At 50.9% G+C, this 24,859-nt stretch overlaps 1 protein-coding gene across 4 annotated transcripts in view; it reads left to right on the plus strand.

Moving 5' to 3' along the window:
• Positions 1-24,859, plus strand: part of Pecam1 (platelet and endothelial cell adhesion molecule 1) — a 53,594-nt gene that overhangs the window by 19,122 nt on the left and 9,613 nt on the right. For 2 of the 4 annotated variants that reach the window (XM_021634288.2, XM_021634289.2), the window contains exons 6-14: positions 422-670; positions 2,144-2,419; positions 5,197-5,484; positions 6,044-6,151; positions 7,264-7,291; positions 7,868-7,941; positions 9,684-9,734; positions 11,245-11,307; positions 19,167-19,223. In XM_021634288.2, coding sequence (XP_021489963.1) covers positions 422-670; positions 2,144-2,419; positions 5,197-5,484; positions 6,044-6,151; positions 7,264-7,291; positions 7,868-7,941; positions 9,684-9,734; positions 11,245-11,307; positions 19,167-19,223 — 1,194 coding nt within the window. The remainder of the gene's footprint in view (positions 1-421; positions 671-2,143; positions 2,420-5,196; positions 5,485-6,043; positions 6,152-7,263; positions 7,292-7,867; positions 7,942-9,683; positions 9,735-11,244; positions 11,308-19,166; positions 19,224-24,859) is intronic. The other 2 variants (XM_021634290.2, XM_021634291.2) reach the window with 1 other exon arrangement.

A 24,859-nucleotide genomic window follows, 5' to 3' on the forward strand; every position in this document is an offset into this window, starting at 1 on the left:
CTCCCTGATGCCCAGCAAAGGGTCTTCCCTACAGTAAATACTTGTGGAAGCCAGGTTTGGTGGTGCACACTTTCACTCCCAACACCTGGGGAGATAGTAAGATCAAGGTCATCCCTGGCTACCTAGTTCAAGGCCAACCTAGGTTACTTGAGACCCTGTCTCAATAAACAAATAAACAAATGGATGAGTGAATTCTCATAGAATGGAGTGTGAGAAGAGCCTGCAGAGAGATCTCTGGCTCAGTGGGAGACCTGGCTCTTTTAAGACCATGCCCATCGGGTATGTGGAAAGCAGAGGAAGACTTCCTGCAGGCCGTGAGGGGTCGATTCTGCTGAAAGTAGCTGGACCGCATGCATCTCCAGGCATGGGATGAGGTGGGACCCAGACACAACTCCCTCCCTTCCCATTTGATGTATTTCAGAGCTGTTTCCCAAGCCAAAGCTGGAATTCTCCTCCAGTCGTCTGGACCAAGGGGAAATGTTGGACCTGTTCTGTTCTGTCCCCGGCACGCCCTCAACCAACTTCACCATCCAGAAGGAAGACAGGGTCTTGACGCGGTATCAGAATTTCAGCAAGTTTGCCGAGGAGAGGGACAGCGGGAGGTATGTCTGCACCGCGGCCATCGGCAAAGTGGTCAAGAGGAGCAACTCGGTGCAGATCAAGGTGTGCGGTGAGTATGCTCCCAGCTGCTCGGCCCTGCAACGGTGGAGTAGGGGTAGGAGCAAGGAGCGGATGGCCAGCCATTCCTTGGAGGACAGAGGAGGAGTAGCACGGCCAAGTTAAGGGCTTTTGTGATGGCTGCTGCTGTGGTCTTGGGGCTGGGAGGATGCTGGCTTTGGGGGTGGGAGCCCACTCAGGTTAGGGAGGAAACACACCCATATCCTGGCTCTCCACGGAGTACAGTGTAGAGCCAGGCTGCTCAGACTTCTGAGTACACCTACGAGCCATTTAGGAGGCCTAGTGCAGCGTACACACCTATGATCCTGACACCCAGGAAGTTGAGACAGGGATTGCTGTGGGTTCAAGACCAGCCGGGCCTACATAGCAAGGCCCTGTCTCAATCCTCCCTGAATCCCAACATAAAAGACCTTGAATTAGAAAGAGAAGGAGAAGAGGAAGAAGATGACTATTCTTGTTGGATATTGATGGTGCATGCCATTAATCCCTCCAGTGAGGCAGGAGGATTGCTGCAAGCTCAAGGCTAACCTGTGTTACAGGGCAGGACCCTGGCTCACAAAACAAACACACAAGGGGTGTAAAAAGGTTGCTCAGTGTTTTCGGGGACTTGCAGCCCTTGTAGAGGACCTGGGTTCACACACAGGCCACCACACCGGGATGGCGGAGCTGCAGGCAGGCGTGTGACACCACACCTAGCCCTGCCCCCTCTCTCCTTCCCTTACCTTCCTCTTCCTTCCTCCACACACACACTCTCTCTCTCACTTCTTCTTCTTTCCTTTATCCTTTTGAGACAGGAAAGGGTAACTATGTAGCTTAAGCTGGCCTCAAACTCCAAAACTTCCCGACTGCCTTCCCAGAATTGCAGGCGTGCTCTGACACACCCAGATCTTATACCATTATCTTGCTTATGGAGATTAGATTTTTTTATTTTTAAAGCTGGGTGATGGTGATGTACACCTGTAATTCCAGCGCTTGGGGAGCAGAGACAGGTGAATCTCTGTGAGTTCGAGGCCAACCCTGGTCTGCAGAGGGAGTTCCAGGACAGCCAGGGCTACAGGGAGAAACCTGTTTTTACTTTTCACTTTTTTTTTCCCCTCTTTTGACACAGGATCTCACTGTGTAGCCCTGGCTGGCCTCAAATTCACAAACTTCTTTCTGCGTCCACTTCCTTAGTGCTGGGAATTGAACTCAAGACTTTCCATATGCTAGGCAGATGCTCTGCCACCAGGCTACATCCCCATCTATCCGCAACGGTTCACTTTCTCCCTTGTTACCAAACGCACACACATATAGACAAGCGTTGCCTAGAAGCCTTATGGGAGCCCTTTAAAGGTGGACAAGGCCGGCAGGAAGGCCAGCATTTGAAATCATGATCTCAAGGCCGAGCCCAGAGTTTCCAGAAGGACGGCCCTGGGCTGGGTTACTGTTTCTGTTTCATTTGGATCGTTTTTCTCTGTTGTTCTAGAAATGCTCTCTAAGCCCAGGATTTTTCATGATGCCACGTCTGAGATCATAAAGGGGCATGCCGTAGGCATCGCCTGCCACTCGATAAACGGAACCACGCCTATCACCTACCACCTTATAAAAGCGACAAGGCTCTTTCGGAGTGTCATGATGAATTCCAATGACCCGGCAACCTTCACAGATAAGCCCACCAAAGACGTGGAATACCAGTGCATCGTGGATAATTGCCATTCCCACCCTCAGCTTCACAGCGAGATCCTGAAGGTCGGGGTGATAGGTAAGCACCTGTGCTTTGAGAAGCAGGATCAGAGCTTTAATGGGCTGGAAGGTTCGGAGTCAATCAGGGATTGCCAGGATAACGAACAAGCCCCAGCAAACGGGTCTGGCAAACATCTGGGGGTTCTTGATGTGGCCACTGTGATCCCTGTGACACTTGGCTCCCCTGAAGAGGGAAGGTGTCTGGACCTAAGGAACTATTGGTATTGCGTATTTGGGCTTCTTTGGCTTGGGGGCCTTTTCGGGTGAACAGAGAGCCACCCCCAAGAACTGCGGGCCAGAACTCTTTTCTGCCATTGAGCTTGGCAGAACATCTGGGTCACGCATGAAACATACAGCGGGCCGAGCTGCAGGCCCCAGGCTCATGGCGTTAGTTAGCCTGGGAGTCTCACCCCGGTCTTGGGGGTGTGCATGTGCTGGTGTAGGGGAAAGCTGAGCACAGCATAGTGGGATCGGGTGGAGAGGTGGAACAGGCCTGTGATCCCAGCGCTTAGTAGGCAGAGGCAGGCAGATCAGGAATTCAAGGTTATCCTTAGCTACATAGTGAGATCAAGGTCAGTGTGGGTCACATAAGACCCAAGTCTCCGTGGACAAAAGAGGGAGCTGGGGTGTGACAAGAACGGGTTTGGGAAGATGAACCTGGTTACTGCGGGGGACTCATCCTAGTTCGCCACTGACTTTGCAATGAACTCAGCAAGACTTAGAGCAAATGGTGGGTGGTAGGACTGGGATTTGAGCTCGGGCAGCCTGGCTCCTGAGACCAGTTCACCACTAACCCCTTGAGCCTCCCAGTGAGAGAGGCTGTCGGGTCGGGCAATGTGCTCAGGCTGTCTGCCCCGGTAGTGGGTCCACGGCCATCCCAGGCTTCATGCTGGGCTCCACCACCCTTTGTGCTCAGAGAGTTGACTCCTGTCTGTCTGCCGGGCAGCCCGAGGTGGCTGGTTGTCAAGGTGGCCTGGGCTGATGACACAGGGCCAGAAACTGAATGGTTAAGAATGTTGCTGAGGAGGCTCAGCCGTTTAAGGCCAGGCTCACAACCAGGAATGCTGCTGAGAGGGTGCACAGTAGGGGGGCAGCGAATTCGGCTCTCCAAGCCTCCAGGTGGGAAGGGAGCTGTGTGGTTCCAGGAAGCTGTCTGGACAGGAAACTTCTGCTTATGTTTCAATGCTCAGAAGTTAAAAACCGAATGTGAAGACGGAGCCCCTAAGCGTGCACACGAAGGGGTTGCAAGTAGAGGCGCCTGTCCAGCCTGATGACCTGAGTTCAATCCCCTGAGCCCCACTTGGTGGAAGGACAGAGTCCCACAAAATGTTCTCTCGATAGTCAGTTCCACATTGTGGTGTGTATACTCCTGTGCACAGAATAAAAAAATCAAAGTGTTATTAAAAAAAAAAAAAAAAGTCAAGTTGGAAGACTTTCCAGAAAGCCCATATTTCACTGCCAAAATAAGTAGTAAAGGAGAAGGCAGCTGGTGAGGGAAGAAAATCAGCTTCGGAGACAGCACAGCTAGTGATGCCATGTCAGCAGGAGGGGCTGGGTGACAGTCTGGCTGCAGGAGGCCAGGAAAACTGGATTAGGAATGATTAAGAATGAGCTCCTCCATTGAATTTGCTATTCAGGACCATGGCCTGAGGACCAGGGTATTCCCCCCACCCCCATTTCTTTGAGAGATAACAGTGCACTTTGAACAGCAGATGGGGGTCCGAGGACAGTGGTACATGCCTGTAATCCCAGTATTTCAGAGGCCAACAGGACACCGGAAGATCAGAGCCATCTATATAAGACCCTGTCTCAAAACAAAACAAAACAGAACAAGGGCATAGTGAGGTGATGCATGCCTTTAACCCCGGCTGATAGAAGCAGGCGGAGGGATCTCCGTGAGTTCCAGGCCGGCTGGAGCTACATAGTGAGAGCTTGTCTCAAAATTATATAAACGAACAAAGTAAAACAGAAACAATGACACTAATAGACAACAATAACAAAACCAGATGGGTGGAAGGCAAACTTGAGGGACAGAGCAAGGAAATGAGGCTGTGAGCTCACAGAGGAAAAGGAAAGAAACCAGGCTAAGCACGGAACATCTTTTTTTAAAGTTTTACTTATTTTTATGCGCATTGCTCTTTTGCCTGCATGTATGTCTCTGTGACGGTATCAGATCCCCTGGAACTGGAGTTACAGACCGTCGTGAGCTGCCACGTGGATGCTGGGAGTTAAACACGGGTTGGGTTCCCTGAAAGAGCAGCCAGTGCTCCTAAGTGCTGAGCCATTTCTCCAACCCTTGCACCACACTTCTTCATAAGCAGAAAGGCAGAGAGAAATCATTCAAGCACACACACACACAGACAGACAAACCTATGCACACGCTCTCACAACTCCACACAACTCCAAGGAGCGGCCAGCCATGCTCGTGGTGGGAGGATGGGGTGTGCTCCCAGGGTCTGTGTCTTATCAGTGAATGAGGACAGGATGTGTTTGTTACTGTCCTTCGGTATAATGGTATAATCAGGGAAGGAACCACGTGGACGTGGGTAGACGAGGATTCAGATCGGAGGCCGGGAGAAAAGCTGACAGGAAGAAGCAGCTATTCTGAGGTCCTTCTCTGTTAACTCCTTCTCCCTCTTGGGTTCTTTGCGACAGGGTCTTTCTGTGTCACTCTGCTGCAAGCTGGTCTGCAGCGTGAGACCCTCCGCACGCCTCTCCCGAGTGCTGGGGTTACGGGTGTGCGCCCTATCCTTGTCTCTGCCCTTCTCCGGGGCTAATCCCCTGCCTGCTTTCCAGCCCCGGTGGATGAAGTTACGATTTCCATCCTGTCCAGTAACGAGGTGCAGTCCGGGAACGAGATGGTGCTTCGGTGCTCTGTGAAAGAGGGGACCGGCCCGATCACGTTCAGGTTTTACAAAGAAGGGGAGGACAGACACTTCCATGAAGACATCCTGAACGACACGCAAGCATTTTGGTACAAGAAACTAGCCAGCAAGGAGCAGGAGGGACAGTATTACTGCACTGCCTCCAACAGAGCCAGCATGGTGAGGATGAGTCCCCGCAGCAGCATGCTAACAGTCAGAGGTAAGTCCTCGCCGATGAGGTGCGCTGTGGAACACACACACACACACACACACACACACACACACACACACACAGACACGCATGTGGAGACCGGCCCGTTTGAGTGAGCTAAGGGACCAGTGTCTGATTAGTTACAGTTGGCAGAACTCTACTCACGCTAACCTGAGTAAGAAAGGAGATGAGTTTATATACAAAGAACTGGAAATATTTTATCCGGTCCCAATTCCAAGCATCTGATGGAGAGACGACAGTTGACTCATACCGTGGGTTAAATATCCATCCATGAGCCACCCCTGTCCAAACACAGCCTAGCTGTGTGCTTGAGTGGGAGAGTTCTGGAGGGATGGAGGAGGATGGAAAGGATGCCCTAAATGGAGCAACACCTCAGCAAAACTGGCTGACCTTGACCTCTCTGCCCTTCCCTCCCCCCCCCCACCATTTACAAGGATTGTGAAAATGGGTCTGAGCTGCTGCTCAAACCTCCTGTTATCTCTTGCTGGCAGGAGAAAACCAGTGCTTCCTTTTCTTTTCTTTCTTTTTTTCCCTTCCCCACCCCCAGTCTTTCTCGCTCCGTGGAAGAAAGGGCTCATCGCGGTGACTGTCATTGGAGTGATCATTGCTGCCTTGATAGTCACAGCCAAGTGCTACTTCCTGAAGAAAGCCAAAGGTGAGCACCTAGTCACAGGCTGTCCTTCCCAGAAGCCGGCGGGGACTGTGAAGCATCCCTGAGGAGGCTGAGGGGGACCGTGCATTCCCCTTCTTGGGATGTCGCCTTGATAACTCAGGGTTCTGGCTTTGGTGGGTGTGAGGCCTTCACTGCTCATGAACATGGTTACTTGTCTAGATGGCTTGCTCTTTCTCTCTCTCTCTCACACACACACACACACACGCACACACGCACTCGAATGCTCACACTTCGTGCCTCCCAAATAATCTTCAACTGTGCCACCATCTTGACCGGGTACATTCGAGGAAATAGGGCCTAGCCCAGGCTCAATGAAAATGGTGCTGCTGGCTGGCTGGGAGCAGCAGATGGGATGGGGAGGGGCCTTTCATTTTTTTCCGAGCAAGGTAGGAAAATTGCAGCTCCTTGGAAAGAGACAGATATTTGAGTTCTGTTCCCAAGACTGACCCTGACCTTGGGTCTCAGGCCAGCTTGGACCTGAAAGCACAGGAATTAGCTTAGGTTTCTGCCTTTTGCAGTCATCTTGAATCAAAGAGATAGCCGCCCGCTTCTCCGGGAGTCTGAATCCTTGATTACATGCTGTGAATTAAAATTGCTTCTGGCTAAAAAGTATGTGTATATGAGAAAATTACATAAAGTCTCTTGCTGTACTGCCAAGAGAAGGGCAGGGGGTGTAGCCCAGGGATGGTAGCATTTGCTCAGCATATTTGAGGGCCTGGCACGGGTCCTTGGCAGCATAAAAACAAGCAAGCAAACCCGTCTATGGGACCTGCTTTCCCTCCTTTCCTCTCACTGTGAACATGTATGATTACATCACATCTCTCTTGTTCCTTCCCTTCTCTCTGCACCCACCCTAGGCTGGCCTCAACTGAGCTGAGGGTGACTTTGAACTTCTGATCCTCTGCCTCCACCTGGGAGTGCTGGGCTCACAGATATGCATGTGGGTTATGTGGTACCCGGGCTTTGTGCCTGGTTGGCAAGCACTCTGCCAACTGAGCTGCAGCCCAGTGCAGGCTCCAAGGGAGTCCGGGGAGAGACGGTCACTGTCCCACATGCTTATACTGACCCAGATTTTTCTCTCTTTTTTTCAAAAGCCAAACAGAAACCCGTGGAGATGTCCAGGTCAGTGTCCTTGTAAGAGGGGGCGGTTACTTCATGGGCAGGATGGACTTGTCTGCAAGCCCAGACTGGTCATTAGGAAGTTGTCGGAGGTTCTTGGCAAACTCATAAAGAATAGGAACCCTGGGTATAATGTGTGTGTGCGTGTGTGCGTGTGTGTGTGTGTGTGTGTGTGTGTGTTTCTGTCTCTGTCTGTCTATCTGTAATACACATGTGCACATACCACACCCATACACACACACACACACACTCACACATACACACAACCTTCTGTGTTTGTTTTGGAACATGATCTCACGTAGCCCAGGCTGGCCTTAAATTCCTGATCTTCTTGCCTCTACCTCTCAAGGGCTAGGATTACAGCTACCGTGACCAGCTTCGTGTATCTTGCTCTATAGCTCTGGCTGGTCTCCAGCTCACAGCCGTTCCTCCCAGTGCTGTGATTACAGGCGGGTAATGGGCACAGTTCTTGCTTTCTCCTGATCTTCCTTTGATGGTTCTGTTGGTTTGGGGTACAGGGGAAAATGTTGTTAATATATATATATACATATATATATTCTTTTTAATTGACATGTGAAGGCCAGCTGCTCCGCTTCTGAACTCCAACAGTGAGAAGGTCTCTGAGTCCAATGTGGAAGCCAACAGCCATTACGGTAAAGCCAGCGCCTCCTTTAATTACCAAGATTTCTAACACAACGTAGTTGGGGTTGTGGTAGAAGGGAAATCTATTCGAGCAGTGCTACGTAGCTAGTCAAGATAAGCCAATAAAAAAAAACAAACAAACAGAAGAGGAAAGCAGGACTTTTTCTGTTTCACCCTTCTATGCTTCATTTCTTTGGAATGAAAAATGGAGACTAACCCTAATGTCTGTTGCCTCCAAAGACTGAAATCGCCCCACAGTCATCAGATGGCATTTGGGAAGCAGAAACCAGAGGTCAAATTAAATCTTTGACAACACAGCTAAGGTGGCATTTTCGCTAGTTCCACTTAACTTTGCCACAAAGGGAAACGTTCTGCGGAAGCAATTTTTAGAAATGCTGAGATCTGGTTTCCTCCTCTCCCACGGGGTTTCCCTGTATGGCTCTGGCTGTCCTGGAACTCACTCTATAGACCAGGCCGGCTTGAGCTCAGAGACCCACCTGCCTCTGCCTCCTGAGTGGTGGGGGTAGGGTTAAAGACATGCACCCCCACCACCCGGCTTGAGACATCCGTCGTTCTATTGCAGACTTCAGTAGAGCGAGGCCTGCCCCAGTGAGCCTCAGTGCCCTGGGGTCTGTGAGAAAGTCACGTGGAGCCAGGTGTGGAGGCCCGTGCCTAACATGTCTGCACTCTGGAGGCAGATGCAGGAGGATCACCACAAACTGAAGGCTATCTTGGTCGACATGGTGATTCCAAGCTCCGTTAGGACTGCATATCAAGACCTTGCCTCACAAAACAAGCAATGAAAAACCAAACCCAAACCCAAACCAGCTATTTACATAACAACACTAATTAGCTTGAACACATGTGGAGAATCATGTCTTCTTGGAGAATAGTACTTATATCTATAAGAATTCTTAAAGCAAAGAACATGCTAAAATGTTTGTTTTTGTAGTGCTGGGATTGAGCCAGAGCCAAAGCTTCACGCATCCCGGGCAAGGGCGTTACCAGGGGGCTTGCCCCGCTCCTTGTTTGTGTATGCCCACTGACGTGATATTCTAGAGACACTGTTTATTTCTTTAAACCATATTCTCACCAACCCAGTTCCCTAACCGGAGAGGTTTAGCTAACCATCAGCTTTCATATTTAGCTTTGGTGACTGGTCCCTTCTAGAAAGAGGCTTAATTTTTAATTGACTTATGTCCAGCCGTTCTGAATTCCAAATCACTCTCAAACAAAAGTGCTCCCACGTCAGCCACACATTCTCCCCGGGCAGCGAAGGGGTCCCGCTACACATAGGAAAAGACATCACAGCAGAGAGAGCCAGGCGACCCAGGACCTAGAGGCCAAGGTGTTTGCTGCCCGTACCACACTTTGCTTCTTTCTTCGAAGTACTAGAGTTTTCAGAAGTTTCTGAGGAGATGGTAAAGCGTTTGCTGTGTGAGCTTGAGGACTTGAGTTCTATTCCCCAGCACCTACATAAAAAGTGTATGTGGGAGCAAGCACCCACAACCCCAGTACCAAGGTGGGTGGAGACGGGCATGCCCTGTGGGCTCGCTCATGAGCCAGTCTAGCTGAAACAGCAAGCTCTGTTCAGCAACAGACTGTCTCCTAAAATAAGGCCGTCAGCCTCTGTCCTCCCCACACACACATGCATGGCTGAGAGCACAAAGTTGCACACACACAGACACACACACACAAGGTTACAGGAAACTAAGTTCTACTGTCACTCATCCGGATTGTTATTTTCAACCAGGTTATGATGACGTTGGAAACGATGCAATGAAACCGATAAATCAAAATAAAGGTAATTATTTAAATGTTGTATTAGAAACTTTTACATTAAAACAAACAAACAAACAAAAAACATGGCCTTGCGGATGCCGATGTCCCCTAAAAAAGGAAAAGACAGTGGCTGGGTAGTTTCCTACCCCTCTTAGAGGCCCAGTCTATAGCTGTAGAGTGTAGATGGCTGAGTGTTTTCTCCAAAGATGCTAGCCAGTGTTCTGAATAGTAATGCCTCCTAATCCAAGTAGAAATGAGCTGTTACACCAAAGCAAACAAACAAACAACAATTTCCTGGCACTCAGAGTGGTATAGGAGAATGTTTCTCTCCGGTGGCTGAGATGGAGATTTTTAAGATTTTTTTTTTTTAAGACAGCTAACAGTAGGCAGTTTACTTCTGCCTCAAGCTTAGAGGCATTGGCTTAAATCTTTTTTGTTTGTTTTTAGTTTTTTCATGTCTTCTTCTGTTTTTGTATCCATTGTTGTGTATTTATTCTTTATTGTGTGTTTAGTTTAATTTTCAAAATCTCTCTTGGTAACAGGGTGATCTGTGTGTGTGTCTTTCTTTCTGTCCCCATTCCTCTGTGTGGGAAGGTTGAGTCACGGTTCCCAAAATTTTTCAGTAACTAGTTGGCTTATGGCTTGTTTGTTGACCTCACTAAAATGAAGCCACTATCCGGATGGCAGCCATCTTGACTCCTGACCTCCCTTAAATCGTTTTGTTATTGTTGTTGGTTTTGTTTTTGTTTTTCGAGACAGGGTTTCTCTGTGTAGCCTTGGCTGTCCTGGATGCACTTGTAGACCAGGCTGGCCTCTAACTCACAGAGATCACTGCCTCTGCCTCCCAGAGTGCTGTGCCTGGCTCCCGAAGTTGTTTCTTAAAGGTGTTTTCTGAACCATGGTGCTCTCATGAGAACCAAAATTCCCAACCTGCTTCTGTGAAGTGTCTTTGGCTGTACTGTCTGTTTAATCTGCCAGCAAGAACCCCCAATTCTATGGGGCCTTAAAAGCAAAGTAATGCCAGGCATGAGTCACACCTGACTCAGGAGGCTGAGGCAGGAAGACCAGGTATTCAAGGCTAGCCTTGGCTACATAGCAAGTTCCAAGCTGCCTTGGGATACATGTAACCCTGTCTCAAGAAACAACAACAAATCGGGGGAGGCAGAGGCAGGAGGATCTCTCTCAGTTTGAGACCAGCCTGGTCTACAAAGTGAGTCCAGGACAGCCAAGGCCACACAGAGAAAAAAAATCCTGTCTCAGAAACAAAACAAAAAGGGAAAGAAAGAAAGAGAGAGAGAAAGAGAGAGAGAAAGAAAAAGAGAGAAAGAAAGAGAGAGAGAGATTGAGAGAGAGAGAACAACAATAAGGGCTGGAGAGATTGGCAGAGGGTCGTCACACTCAGTAACAGGAGTCGGAGAGGCTACGGTCTCTGCCGGTACCAGCCTAGGGCTGACTGGAATGAAGGTCCTGGGTGTGGCTGGAAGCCTCTGGAGGAGGTTCTAAACTCAAGGCGCTGTGATTCCTTTGAACAGACCCTCAGAACATGGATGTGGAATACACAGAAGTGCAAGTGAGCTCCCCTGAGCCTCACCAAGGTAAGCCACCCTCAGTGAGCCAGGCCCACAGACCTACCAGGCGTCTGCAGACCTACCAGGCACACCTGAGTCTGCAGCTGTAAAGTCGGGGTGGGGGCCGGGCAGGGATTAAGCGCCGAGCACTCTTCTCTGGGGGAATCTTCAGAAGCACCCTCGCCCCATCTCCGCACCCCCTGCAGCCAGGTGTTCAGGCCAGCCCCTTCCCCAGGCGCTGTGTGGACCAAATGTGTGTTAGTCGCATGCATGCTTAAAATAGGGAGCATGGGGCTGGAGAGATGGCTCGGTGGTCTACAGCACACGCTGTTCTCCCAGAGAGCCTGAGTTTGGTTCCCAGCACCCACGTCAGGTGGCTCACCCCAGCTCCGGGGGAATCCAGTGCCCTCTTCTGGCCTCTGCGGGCATTGCACTCACATTTACACAGAGTTCCTACTACCCCCACACATAATAATGGTGATGATGATGGTGGTGATGATGGTGATGATGATGGTGATGATGGACGGTGTATATATTACTTATTACTTACTTTGTTGTTGTGATCAAATGCCTGATGAGACCAATTTAAGAAAAGAAGGGCTTGTTTTGCTTTACTGTTGGAGGGGATGCCGTTCTTCATGGCGGGCAAAGCATGATGGGAGGAACTGAGACAGGTTTTCACGCTGTGTCAGAGTAATGGATGCTGGGCCTCAGCTAGCTTCGTCCTTTTTGTGCAGCCTGGGGCCTCAGCCCATGACAATGTGCTACCCGCCTTTACGGTGGCTATCCTTACTTCAGTTAACCTAACTGCCTAGAGGTAAAGCTTCCGTTGGTGATTCTGGGACCCATTCGAATTGACGTGAAGATCACCCATCACAGAGGACTTTCCTCTCTAGGGGAGCTTTGGGGGACAGTATAGAGCCCTTCTCTCAGCACGGCGTTGGCTCTGTGCCTTGGCTTTTTGGTTGGGTGTGTGGCTCAATCAAGGGCAAGCTGCCTCGTAAGTCCCCGTCCGATGCAGTTCTGGGAGACTGTGCATGCGGCACGTGGGTCAGAGCAGGTGTCCGAACATGGACCTCAGCAGCACCAGAGCACAGTACACACCTCTCAACTCGCTTCCACTCAGCCCACCCTTGGGATCCTTCCAGCTTCAAAGGAACTAACCATCCCAAACCTTCCGGCCCTCGGAGGAGGCTCCTTGGGACTCCTGCCATCTATCTCCCTTTGCACGGAGGCTAAGGCTGTGTTCTCAGCCAAACAGACCCGGGCAGCTTTCCAGGCTGGACCTGTCAATCATTAGCTAGAGCCACGTGGTGATGGCGTCCTGAAGTCACCTCTTGCTCAACGATTTAGGAGGAGTTCTGGCATTTCTCCTCCTCCCCTTACTGAGCGTGGTTTTCCAAGTACCGCGTCAGTGGTTGCCTTGTGTGTGAAACTTTCCCAGCAGGGGACATGCCCTGTACTGTTCTGTGCTGTGCCGCTGGCCCCTTTCCCACGGTTTCTGGTCAGTACTGTCCCCAAAGGTGTGTGCTAGAGATCTTAATGTGCTCAGCTAAATAATACCTATGGCATTCATGTCCTGATTGGACCTGAGGGGTGGAGAACATGAAAGGTCTTACTCTCGTCTTTTTTTATTTTGTAGTAAAGAGTTTCACTGGTTTTGGTAAGCGATAGTGGATGAAGGCGTAAAAGGTACCAGCCACTGTGCAAGACACTAAGGCATGGGTGGTCCTTCCCAGGTGGAAGTATAGCCTCAGTGGGACCTGGGAAAACTAAAGAATAGATAGCATCAGGCAACTGTAAGTGCTGTGAATCGGGTAGAGTGGGAAAGACAGCCTCTTTGAGAGCCATAGATTAAGCAGAGACTAAAGGTTGCAAGGAAGGCAGCTGGATAAGGGCAGGGGTGTTTTTTTTTTTTTAATATTTATTTATTTTATGTATACGAGTGCTCTATCTGCATGTACGCCTGCACACAGAAGAGGGCATCAGATTGCATTATAGATGGTTGGAGCCACCCTGTGGGTGCTGGGAACTCAGGACTTCTGGAAGAGCAGCCAGTGCTGCTAACCACTGAGCCATCTCCCCAGCTCCAGCTCCGGGCAAGGTGGTTTTGTAAGGTCAGGGCTAGCTCATTTATTTTGGTCTGAAAGTGGAACTGGGCTTGGTGGTACACACCCACACTTAGTCCCATAGCTTTGGTGTGTGACCCAAGAGAATCAAGAGTTCAAGGCCAGCCCAGGTTTCAAGAGACCCTGTATCAAAAGTATCTGAAAGGAGGCTCAGGTGTCTGCAGAGGCAGAAAGGGTGTGGGTGAAACCAGGAAAACAGGTGTTGGCTGGAGCCCCAGGGATTTCAGAGTCCTATTCTAAATGAATGAGGGAACTTTTTGGAAGGACTCAGGTTGGGAAATGGCTGGTTCTTTAAAAAAAAAAAAACACAAGGGCTGGGCAGGTAGCCCAGTGGGTAGAACTCTTATCTCAACAGTGAAAGGACTGGAGTTTAGGTCTCAAGAACCTGTATAAATGCTGAGTGGGCAGGATGGTCCTCTTGTAATTCCAGTATTCCTCAGAAAATAGACCCCAGAACATACCAGCTAGCTAGACTAGCTGTGTCAACATCTGCTGTCCATAAATATGGTATGTAAATATGTGTAGCCTTGCTGTCCTGCACTTGATTTGTAGATGAGGCTGGCCTTGAACTCACAGAGGTCTACCTGCCCCTGCCTCCCTAAGTGCTGGGATCAAAGGTGTGCACCACCGCACCTGGCTGAAGAACTAATTTTTAATAATGGATTTTTTAAATATGCTATATTCTGATCAAGGGCTCTCCTCTTCCCCCAGCTCCTCCCAGGCTCCCCAAACTCCCTACCCACCCAGATTCACTCCCTTTCTTCCTCTCTGTCATTAGAAAACAAACAGGCATCTAAAAAACACAAGGTGAGATGCAATACCATACAAAGACGAACAAACCAGAATAGGACAAAACAAACTAGAGCAAAAGAAAGCCACAGGAAACACACGGAGACCCACAGAGACACAGAGAAGTCCCACAAAGACACAAAAGTGGAGGACTGTTGAAGGAGACTCCCGGGTGTTGACCTCCGACCGCCGCACACATGCACACACATACACACACACATACACACACCATACAGATATGTGTATATTTTAAAAACAGAACAAAACAAATTCAGGACCAGCAAGGAAAATGGCGTGAAGGAATGGCAGTGAAGACAGAGGTGCTATCACCATGTAGGAAATGAGGGGGGCGGCAAAGGGAAGTGCCAGGTGGAGCCTAGGTGTATTGAGATGAGATCTGATCTGGCTAGGTTAAGTCTGAGATGCTGTGAGTGAGGTACCCAAGAAGAAACAGAACACAGCAGGGAGGCTCAGAGGCAAGCCTATGGCGGCTGAGATAGAGTGCTGTAGAGTGGTCAGGACCAGCTAGTGCTGGTCCAGCCTGGGCTTAGACTGTCCTGCAGTCACCGTGCATCCTGGGCTAGGCAACACAGGTAACAGCTTTCTCCTTCCCAAGGGGAAGTCAGGTTTGTAGGTAAGGGGAAGATTAGCATGAGGGCAGGGTGCCCAGAAGCAGAGCGGCCCACAGAGCTGGATGGAAAAATCCCACCTTCCTTTCTGTTCTGGACATCCATAGTCTACAGAGCACTGCAGCGGACAGTGAAGAGTGATGTCAGAGGGCTGGGGTGGGGGGAGCTTGGGGGTAGACACGGACAGGCGTCCCCATGGGACCAAATCCCTCCTCTCCATCCTGGAGTTCCCTGTCACCCTGGGCTCCAGCACCAGGCTGCTGCCAACCTCCCACAGTAGTCCAGGCCCTGAGTCTGGGCAGGCAGAGTTCTGAGTGTTGTGCACAGTACCTGGGGTGGGGTTGGGGGCTGGGGGTTTAAGTAAGCTGAAGAGGAAAAGAGGAAGCTTCAATGCCCCTGGGAAAGAAGGCTCCATTTCCCATCCTAGGGAGTGTGTCCTTGTATCTAGTGTTCTGTTGCTTTCTTGAGGGTGTGGAGGGACTAAATGGAGGAAGTGTGGCAGTTCCTAGAATAGGGTGGGGCCGTGGCAATTGCCTCCGGCTTCCCTCGCCAGGCTCTGCAGCTGTCCCTTGTAGCCAAGCTCTCAGTCACATTTCCCAGCTTGCACAAGTTTCTGTGTGCCCAGCCAGGCCCCTGGGGAAGGTTCTAGAATAAAGGTCATTTGGGTGGCAAGGGGGAACTTTCAGGGGATACAGGTTGTGTTGACTTATCCCAGACTCCTCCTTACTGCAGAGGGCCAGTGAGGAACTCAGGCCTGGACCCTTGGTGCTGGCCCCTAGTCCTCTCCCAAGCAGGGACTAGGGCGTTACTAGGTGAAGAAAGAAGGGCATTGTGGGTTAGAGGCCAGTGATGACTAATCATGAACTGGTGTCTGCCCGGCCCCCTGTTCCCAAGGTCTCCCATCCCTCACATTTAGAGGAGGCTGTGGGGACCGTGTCCAGCTCTAACCCTAGCTGGCAGCTAGCCAAGTGGCCACTGGGGATGGAGGAGGGCGGGAAGGAACTCGTTAAACCCGAGTTTGCTTGTCTGTTTGCTGCAAGGCTAATTGCTGGGAAAACCCCATGACGTTGAAGTCATCTCTGTGTTAGCACAGAGAAAAACAGAAACCAAAATAGAGACCCGTCAGGAAACAGCCTCTGACAGCAGAGACAAACAGCCTGCTGGCCTGGGTTAGTCATTAGCAGGCAGCTGCTGCCAGGGGGACACAGGAGGAGGAAGTGCAATGAGCAGTTGCACCCTGCTCCCACCTGCTGAGCTGGGCAAAACCAGGGGCAACCATAGCCCACAGGTAGCCACCACTGCCGTGCCCTGACTAGCCTGAGGTAGCCACAGGCTGAAGCCGCTGAGGTCCTGAGAGTATCGGAGTGTTGCCAAGGAAACCAGAAAGGTCTTCTGGACACCCCTACGTGCTTGAGACAGTGGAGTTTACAAGATGTCCAGACTTCTGCTCCCGACCCAACCTCAACCCCACCCCCATCCTCAATTCATCCTCTTCCCAGCTCCGTGTTGGGATAAGGCAGAGGAAGAGCTGGCCATGCTTCTCATGGGAAATACAGCAGTTATCACAGTATTATTTTTAGCTGTGTCAGTGTGTGTTTGTGTGTGAGTGCATGCATCCCTGTGGTGGGGTACACGTGTCCCTGAGCACACGCAGAGGCCAAAGAGGATGTCAGATGTCATGCCTATGAATCACCACCTTGTTCTTTTAAGACATAGTCTCCCAGTGGTCCTGGATCTAGGCTGACAGCCAGTGAGCCTTAGCATCCCATCAACGTTGCTAAGGTTACAGGTGTCTATAGCTAGGCCCCAGATTTTTCGGAGAGCCGGGGATTCCGGCCCAGGTTCTTATGTTTGCACAGCAAGTGTTTTTGTCCACTGAGCTGCCTCCTTAGCCCTGTGTTTGTTGGTTGGTTGATTGGTTGGTTGCCCTGCCACTTGAACCCAGGGCCTTGCACATGCTGAGCCAGTGCTGTGCTGCTGAGCCACATCTGCTCATTAACGCCCTTTGCGCATCTGTCTTCCTTGAAGCCTAGAGCAGCTGAAAGCTAGGACCAGGCCGTGATTCAGGCCACACAGGAGGTGTGTACAGTCATGTTGGATGGGTCTCTTGGGTATGTAGGAGGCCCCACAGCAGGCTTGGAGACCCCCAGGGCTTCTATCCAGAATGAAAGTGTAGCAGGTTACCTGGGCTTCCCCGCTGGCCTCTTTCAGTTCTCCTAGGCAGGTGGCCTTGCACCTCTGGGACCTCAGCCACTCTACTGAGGCTCCATTTCCTGCCTTGGGGAGTCACTCTCTAAGTCCTTCTGCAATGCCTTCATCGTTCTGGGTGCCCGAGTTCTGCGGGGGGTGGACCACTCCTGGGCTTTCTCTGGCACACAGGACTTGGGCAGCCGCCGTCCTGGACATTTTAGTCCTGCAGCCTTATCGTCCATTCCTCCAGCAGCCTGCTCTTTCTTTCTTTTGTTTTGTTTATTTCTCTTTTTTTCTTTTTGTTTCGCTTGTTTGCTCACTTTGTTTTTCAACAGGGATTTTCCCTGGCTGTCCTGGACCTTGCTCTGTAGAACAGGCTGGCCTTGGACTCACAGAGATCCACCTGCCCCTGCCCGTGCTGGGATTAAAGGCATGTGCCACCACTGCCTAGGGGGTGCTCTTTATTATATAGACAGGAGATCTCAGAAGGGACGGAGTGTGCCCAGACCTTCTGAAGTTCAAGGGTCTGAGTCAGAGATGCCCCAGGGCATGGACTGGTGCTTTCTCCATCACTGTCAACAGTGCTAGGTGCCCCTCGAACTATGCAAAGCCGGGGTGGGGGGAAGGGGGCATAAGCTCTGGCTTCGCTCTAGCAGAGCTCGGGCTCCACTGGGGCAGACAGCTGTGGGAACCAAGAAAGTCAAGAAGTCAACATGCTTTGGGTAAATGTCACCAAACTGCTGTGGGGCCACAGGAGCCCATGTAAGTGCTCAGGGCAGAGAGGAGTGAGGTTGTGGAAGGACGGATATATGGAGATGATGTTTGTTCAGAGGCTTGGAGCAGTGGGGTAAGAGAAAGGACAGGGTTAGCCGTGGAAGTGCTCAAGGTCCAGGGGAAGGAAGAGGTCATTAGAGGAGGGGCCTCCCAGCAAGGGGAGAAGACGGTATCTCTGGTATAGTCAGAATATTCATGTGGTGCCTCAGGCATCTGCAATGAGGACAACGTGCCCACATGACGCTGTGGTGGCGGGACATCTCAGCCTCTGGGAGCAGGATGGGCAGGGGCCGGGGCTAGCCCATACCCATCCAGCTGAGCAAGGAGACTTCCTGGCCTCTCCCACAGGCGGCAGAAACCTAGGGTGTGTTCAGGTTTTATCCTGTTTCTTCATACCTATGCACGCCTGTGTGAGTGAGTCTGGATACTGAGCACTAGTGTGTATACATGACATACATGTCTGTATGTACAGCGTGTGCAGACTCTGTGTGAGGGCACACAATACCTGTGTGTACAGGTCCTTGAATGTATATCAATATAGGAAATAAACAGGTAGCCATCTTTTCTGTTCTGAAAGGCTCTAGCCCAGAGAATCATGACCCTGGCTACAGGTTCAAGACCTGGCAAAGCACTTAGGTGTAACAGTACTGGTCTGTAATCCCAGTTCTTGGGAGTCGAAGTCAGGAATTCAAGGCCATCCCCGGATCACACAACAACTTCAAGGGCAGCCTGGGCTACACACAAAACTGTCTCAAACAAACAAAGCAATCAAAGAACGCAAAGCAACAACAACAACAAAAACTAATGCTGGGACAGGCCTCAGGGCCTTTCACTTAGAATCTGCAGTCAGCCTAGATGTTGGCACCAAAGGTGGCCGGGCTAGCTGGCTGTGCCTGCAATTGGCCACTGTCCCAACTGACCTGTATGGCTGCTGCTGATGCCAGGCTCCAACCCAGAATCCTCAGGGTCCAATTCTAGCTCCAGGGGTCCAGGGTGGTTGAGGCTGTACAGAACACTCATGAAGAGTGTACGTAACTATGCATACAGACATCCTGGCTCTGACAGGAGAGACCTGCCAGAGCGGCTGGCTCAGGGTCTCTGTGGTAGGGAGAGAAGGAGGGGCTTCCTAGGCTAGGGACTTGGGGTCCTTGTTTCCTCAGGTCCAAGATTTCTCCTGGCAGCCGGCCTCTTCACACAGAGGCCTGTTAACCTCCTGCTCTCACTCTCACGGAGCGTCTGGTTAGGTCAGGATCTTGTAAAGAGGGGGAATGGCATGTTCTGTGACAAGCTTCTGGACAGGGTGGCGGGGAGCTCAGCAGTGGGCTGACCCGGGGCTCAGAGGCAGCTACTGACCTGTGCCTGGTCCCTTTTCCAGCTCTGGGAACGAAAGCCACAGAGACGGTGTACAGTGAGATCCGGAAGGCCGACCCTAGTGAGTGAGGGGCCCCTTATTCTCGGGGTGGGAGGGTTCCTGCTGGCATCACTGATGGGGCCTTAAGAGTGGGCGGGGAAAACCTAGAAGAGCATCGACTTTCTTTTTCCCTTTTTCCTTTTGTTTTTGTGTTTAGAGACAGGGTTCTCTGCGTAGCCCTGGCTGTCCTGGAACTTTGTAGACCAGGCTGGCCTTGCAGTCAGAGGTCCGCCTGCTACTGCTTTTAGGGCATGCACCACCACTACCCAGCAGAGCATAAACCCTTATATCAGGGTCTAACTGTTCTCCTCCTACCAGCCTTGAGAATATAGAGGCCCAGACAGCACCAAGAGCTAAACACCACATTCCTGATCCTTGGATTGCAGTCTTTGGTTGGGGAGGAAAAAGCTGGCAGGGTAGCTTTTTTGTTTTGTTTTGTTTTTCTTCTGGGTTCCTGCCTGAGGCCTTGCAAATGAGACAGATCAACAAGGGATAAGCAAACTGGGCTGATTAACACGCCGAAGAAGTCCCAGTAAGGAATTACTCCAAAAGGAGATTAGAGGGTGAGGCTCATGCAATAAACATGCATAGAAATGACATGACACTGAACATGGCAATGCATGCCTGTGATCCTAGCACTGGGGCGGAGGAGGCTGGAAAGTCTCATGGTCGCCATTGTCTACAGATCAAGTTCAAGAGTAGCCTGGCCACAGGAGACCTGGCTTTAAAAGATAGAGGGAAGGAGAGAGAGAAAGAGAAAAGAAAAAAATGAGGGGCCGGAGAGACCTCTCACCAGTTAAGAACGCTGGTTGCTCTTAGAGAGGAAGGGCTTTGGTTCTCAGCACCCACATGGTGCTGAGCTCATAGCCGTCTGTAACTTCAATTCCAGGGAATCTGACACCCTCTTCTGGCCTCCAGAGACATCAGGAATACATACAGTACACAGATATACATGCAGGCAAAACACCCATACACATAAAGTTTAATTTTTAAAATTTAAAAAAGAGAAGGAAAGAAAAAGAGATACATAGACAAGAAAAATGAAACAGTTTTAACCTTCCAAGGAAGGCAGCTGTCTGGGGCAAATTGTCCTCATGGCTCTCATTTTCTCCACTGTTCATCTGTCTTGGTTTGGGTTCCAGTCATGGCCAGATCTATTGTCCAACTCTATCTATGGTAGAAGTTAAAATTAGCATCCTTGTGTGACTGGGATGGTCCTGGGTGGTCCTGGTCAAGTCATGAACATTCCAAGACTTCCATAACTGTCTTAGCTAGGGTTTCTATTGCTAGGATAAAACTTCATGACTGAAAGCAACTTGGGAGTTGGTGGGGGTCAGTTATTTGGCTTACATTTCCACCTCACAGCCCATCACTGAGGGAAGTCAGGACAGGACTCAGACAGGGCAGGAACCTGGAGGCAGGAGCTGATGTCAAGGCCATGGAGGGCTGCTGTTTACCGGCTTTCTCCTTGTGGCTTGCTCAGCCTGCTTTCTTAGAAAGCCCCAGAGCACCTGCCTAGGGTTGACACCACCCACAGTGGGCTGAGCCCCCCTCATCAATCATTAACCAAGAAAATGCTTGCCTGTAGGCAATCTGACGGCAATCATTTTCTCAGCAGAGTCCCTCTTCCCAGACAACTCCAGCTCATGGTACCTTAACGTAAAAAATTAACCAGCACAGTCACCTTCTCGGTGAAATAAGAGGATGGGCTCGATTCTAGGTCCTCGAGATTTGTTAAAACTCAGATTGCCTGATCCACTCTCAGCCCTGAACATCTGAGTCCTTTAGGTTGAAGGATGCATTTCTAACCACCCATATGCATGTTGTTGGCCTAGGCTGGTCCGGGAATTCCACTTTGAGAGCCAACCTGTGGGTGTTGTGATTGTGCCAGACCTGTCCTGCTCCTGGGGTCTTTCCTCAGACATCCTGGAGTGATCAGCCAGGGACAGCTGAGGGAGAGAGTCTGTGCGCAGAGAGTGATACAGAAGCAGCTCGGGATGTGGGCAGCCAGCAGCTGGCTGGGTGCAGGGCTGGGCCTCAGCAGACATTCCCCTCTTACATTCCTTGCTGTCTTCTAACCCCCGGCTCTCCAGCAATGACTGTTTTGGGAAATGGCTCATAGGGCGTAGTTTTTGGCTCTTAAACACCCTTTTCCCCTGAGAGAGTTGAAGGAAAGCCACTCCCCTAGATAGCAGAAGGCCGTGCGCAGGGCCACCTCCAAAGAGAGGCCCAGAGAAGGGCCCTCAGAGAGATTTGGGTGGGCGGGAGATCACAAAGAGGCGGGAGGGAGCTGTAGGCCAGGGAAGGTGCATGCCCTTTGCTATCTCGGCTTCAGACCCTAAGCTCACCCTCTCTTCTTCTATTGTTACAAAACGTACATAAAGCTTAGCATTTTAACGGTTTAAAACATATCCAGGGGGCTAATTTAGGGTCCTGTAAGTCCTCTCACTCTGCTGGGCAGCCACTGTTCCCATCAGCCAGCTCCAGAATCTTCCCATCTTTCCAGTTCCAGCCCTCGGTCGTCACCATTCTGCCCTGTCTGTGAGTCTGGCCAAGCTCAGCCTAGTCATCGTCAAAGAAAGGGACTGAACCAACTGCATAAGCGTATAATCATAACACTTCAAGGCTGCGCTGGCAAGATGGCTCAGTGGGTTAAGGCACTTGCCGCCAAGCCTGGATAGCTGAGTTCGAACCCTGTGATTCACACGGTAGAAGGAGAAACTGAGCCCTGAAAGCTGTCTTCTAACTCCCAAATGAGCTCTGTGGCATGCGCACCTCATCTTCCAAATTAGGTAGATAAATACCTGGCCGTGGTGTCAAACACCTTTAATCCCAGCACACCTGAGGTGGAGGCAGGCAGATCTCTGAGTTCGAGGCCAACCAGGGCCACTAAGCCAAATCAATCAATCTATTAATTAATTAATTAATTCAAATAATTTCAGGTTCCTGACATTTGGTGATGGAGACCATTTCCTCAGCCTTGGCCCCCCTAAACCTATCCACGGTCACTTTAAGGATTAATCCAGTCCTCATCCTCAACTCACCCTCCTTTCTCCCTTGACACTAAAACCCTGTAGATACTTGCAGGAGGTCCTGGATCTTAGGGTCTGCCTTTCTGCGTTTCTCTGGAGTTCACATTGGCCAGAGTCCAGCCCAGATGGTTCTTTGGGCCATTGTGATGGAAAGCACCATAGGAGGGCTGTCTGGCTTTGGCTCCCATCTCATCAGACAGGGTGACCCCGGCATAGGAACTGCTATACAGAGAGTAGACGGAGGTACACCCCAATGAACCCTGGGAAGGTAAAGGATGTGGTGGGCCAGTGGTCTCTCTAACTCAAACATTCAGAATCTTTTGGGGTCTGCTAACCCTCTGTGCAGCCTGCTAACACGCTCTTGCCCCAGCAATGAACTCTTAGGCTTAGAGAACAAGTTCCAGGACAGCCAGGGCTACACAGAGAAACTCTGTCTTGAAAAACAAAAGCAAAAACAAACATTTAGGTTGATAGGTACTTTACCTTCTCCTATGTCCATATACTATGTGGGTGCCTGTTAGCACAGAGGCCAGAAGCCCGAGTCCAATCCCCTGGAACTGAAGTTACAGGTGGTTGTGAATGGCCCGAAGGTGCCGAGATCCGAACCCAGGTCCTCTGCAAGCACAGTCAGTGCTCTCAACCGCTGAGCCACCTCGCTAAGCCGTTACGTTTTCTTTTAGATTACTTGCCTGCGGTTGCGATTTACAGTCTAGTTAGAGTTTACGAATGAATTCTCTTACCAGAAAAGGGGAAAATCATGTGTTTGTGTGCCCCCTTTTGTTTGTTTATTCGGAGACAGGGTTTCTCTGTGTAGAATCGGCTGCTCTGGACTCTCTTTGTAGATCAGGCTGACCTCGAACTGCCCGCCTCTGCTCCCTTAGTGCAGGGATACAGGCGCGCACACACGCCCAGCTGTTTGTGTGTCTGTTAGCGCTCAGTAGGGAACTATAAGAGAAAGCAGGCCAGGTCAAGGCCGGATACATTTCTGTCTGTAACTTAACTAGGACAAGTTTACTCTAGGCTCCATTGACCAGACTTCCTGGAGGGTAATCTGAGTTGCGCCTGAGGTCTAGTGGGTTTTGTTTTGTGGTGGTGTCCTACAGTGTGGGGGGACCCAGGGCCTCAGGTGGGTTGAGGTAATGCTCTCCCACTGAGTTGCACACCCAACCCTGCAGACATTTTCAGTTGTTACAACTCAGTGCGGGGAGCACAGTCCCCGTGAATCCGTGGGTAAAATCTGGTAGGATCCTGCCAAATACCCACAGTCATCTCTTCTGAGAGTTCCCAGCCCAGAAAGTCCGCATGGTGACACGGAGAAGTCCTGGTCTAGAGGATGGCATCTCCTGTGCTTGTTCACCAGGAGGACTATCTCAGACACCAGCTTCCCTGTGTCCACCTCAGGAGCTGACCACGGCACGTCCCACCTGTACCTCTGGCCAGGAAGAGAGACCAGGTCTTGCTTTCAGCTCCACCCTGAGTCAGATGGGTACCCCAATCTCCACCCAAGTGCCAATCACTCAGCCTTCCTCCAAGCCTGCTTTCTCTTTTTTCAGGCTTCCAGGATCTTTCCTTTCCATTTCTTTTCCATTCCCTCCCCTCTCCTCTCCTCCCTCCCCCTCCTCCCCCTCCCCCCCCATTTCCGTTAAGAGGGTTCAAATTAACCTCCTACTCAGTCCTCCTGTTGCAGCCTCCCAAACCCTGGGATTACAGTTGTGCGTCATCATACCCAGCCCAGGATGTTTGCAAAAATCCCTAGTGTTTCGCACATTCCCTACTGCCCCTTGATGACAGAGTCATCAAGAAAGAAAAGAATCTGGGCACCATGGCACTTGAGAAGCTGAAACAGGAGGATTGCTGCGAGGTTGAGGCCAGACTGGGCCAGTGTAAGACCCTGTATCAATTTAAATCAAGGAGGGGAGGTCTCTGGGCAAGAAGCCCCAGGTGTAAAGGTGGGGCATTCTCCGGCCACTGAGTTTCAAGGCTTTATCTTGGCCTTCCAAGCTTCTAGAACTGTGAGCAGTGAGTTTCTGTTGTTTCTACTTGAGAAGGAAAAAATGAAAAAGAAAAAGGAGGGGCCTCCTGGCTAAGTCCCCGCTGAAGGGAGAGAAGAGCACTGGAAAGTCGGCTCCCGCCCATCCTGTATGGCCCAAAGCGGGTGGGGTCAGCAGGTACTGCCAGGGTGGCACTTCCTCCCTGAACATGGGAGATGAGAAGGAAAAAAAACCCAAAAAACCTGCCTTATGCCACGGCTCCTCCAATGTGCCCACCAAAGAAACAAAACCTACAAGTCAGCGGAGGCCTGCCATCCCATCAGCACTGCCCCAGAGATAGTTTTAGCATCGTGTGTGTGTGTGTGTGTGTGTGTGTGTGTGTGTGTGTGTGTGTGATTCCGGAGTACATGGGCTGGGCGGGAGAAGCCTGAGCAGGGGCCCTTTCCCCGCTGTGTGGACCCGGTTCTGTCATGCTCTCCTTCAGGGTGTGGATGCATGGCTGCTTTGTCCCTAGGCTGACTTACACGGGTGGGGCAAGCCTTTAGCCCAGCTAGAGTGGAAGAGGGGTGCCTTGGAGATGACCGCTCCCGTTCCCTCAGACAGGGTTTGAAGAGGAAGTCAGCTTGAGGAAACC

Source organism: Meriones unguiculatus, chromosome 7 (genome assembly GCF_030254825.1).
Source record: "Meriones unguiculatus strain TT.TT164.6M chromosome 7, Bangor_MerUng_6.1, whole genome shotgun sequence".
In the NCBI taxonomy this organism is placed as follows: domain Eukaryota; kingdom Metazoa; phylum Chordata; class Mammalia; order Rodentia; family Muridae; genus Meriones; species Meriones unguiculatus.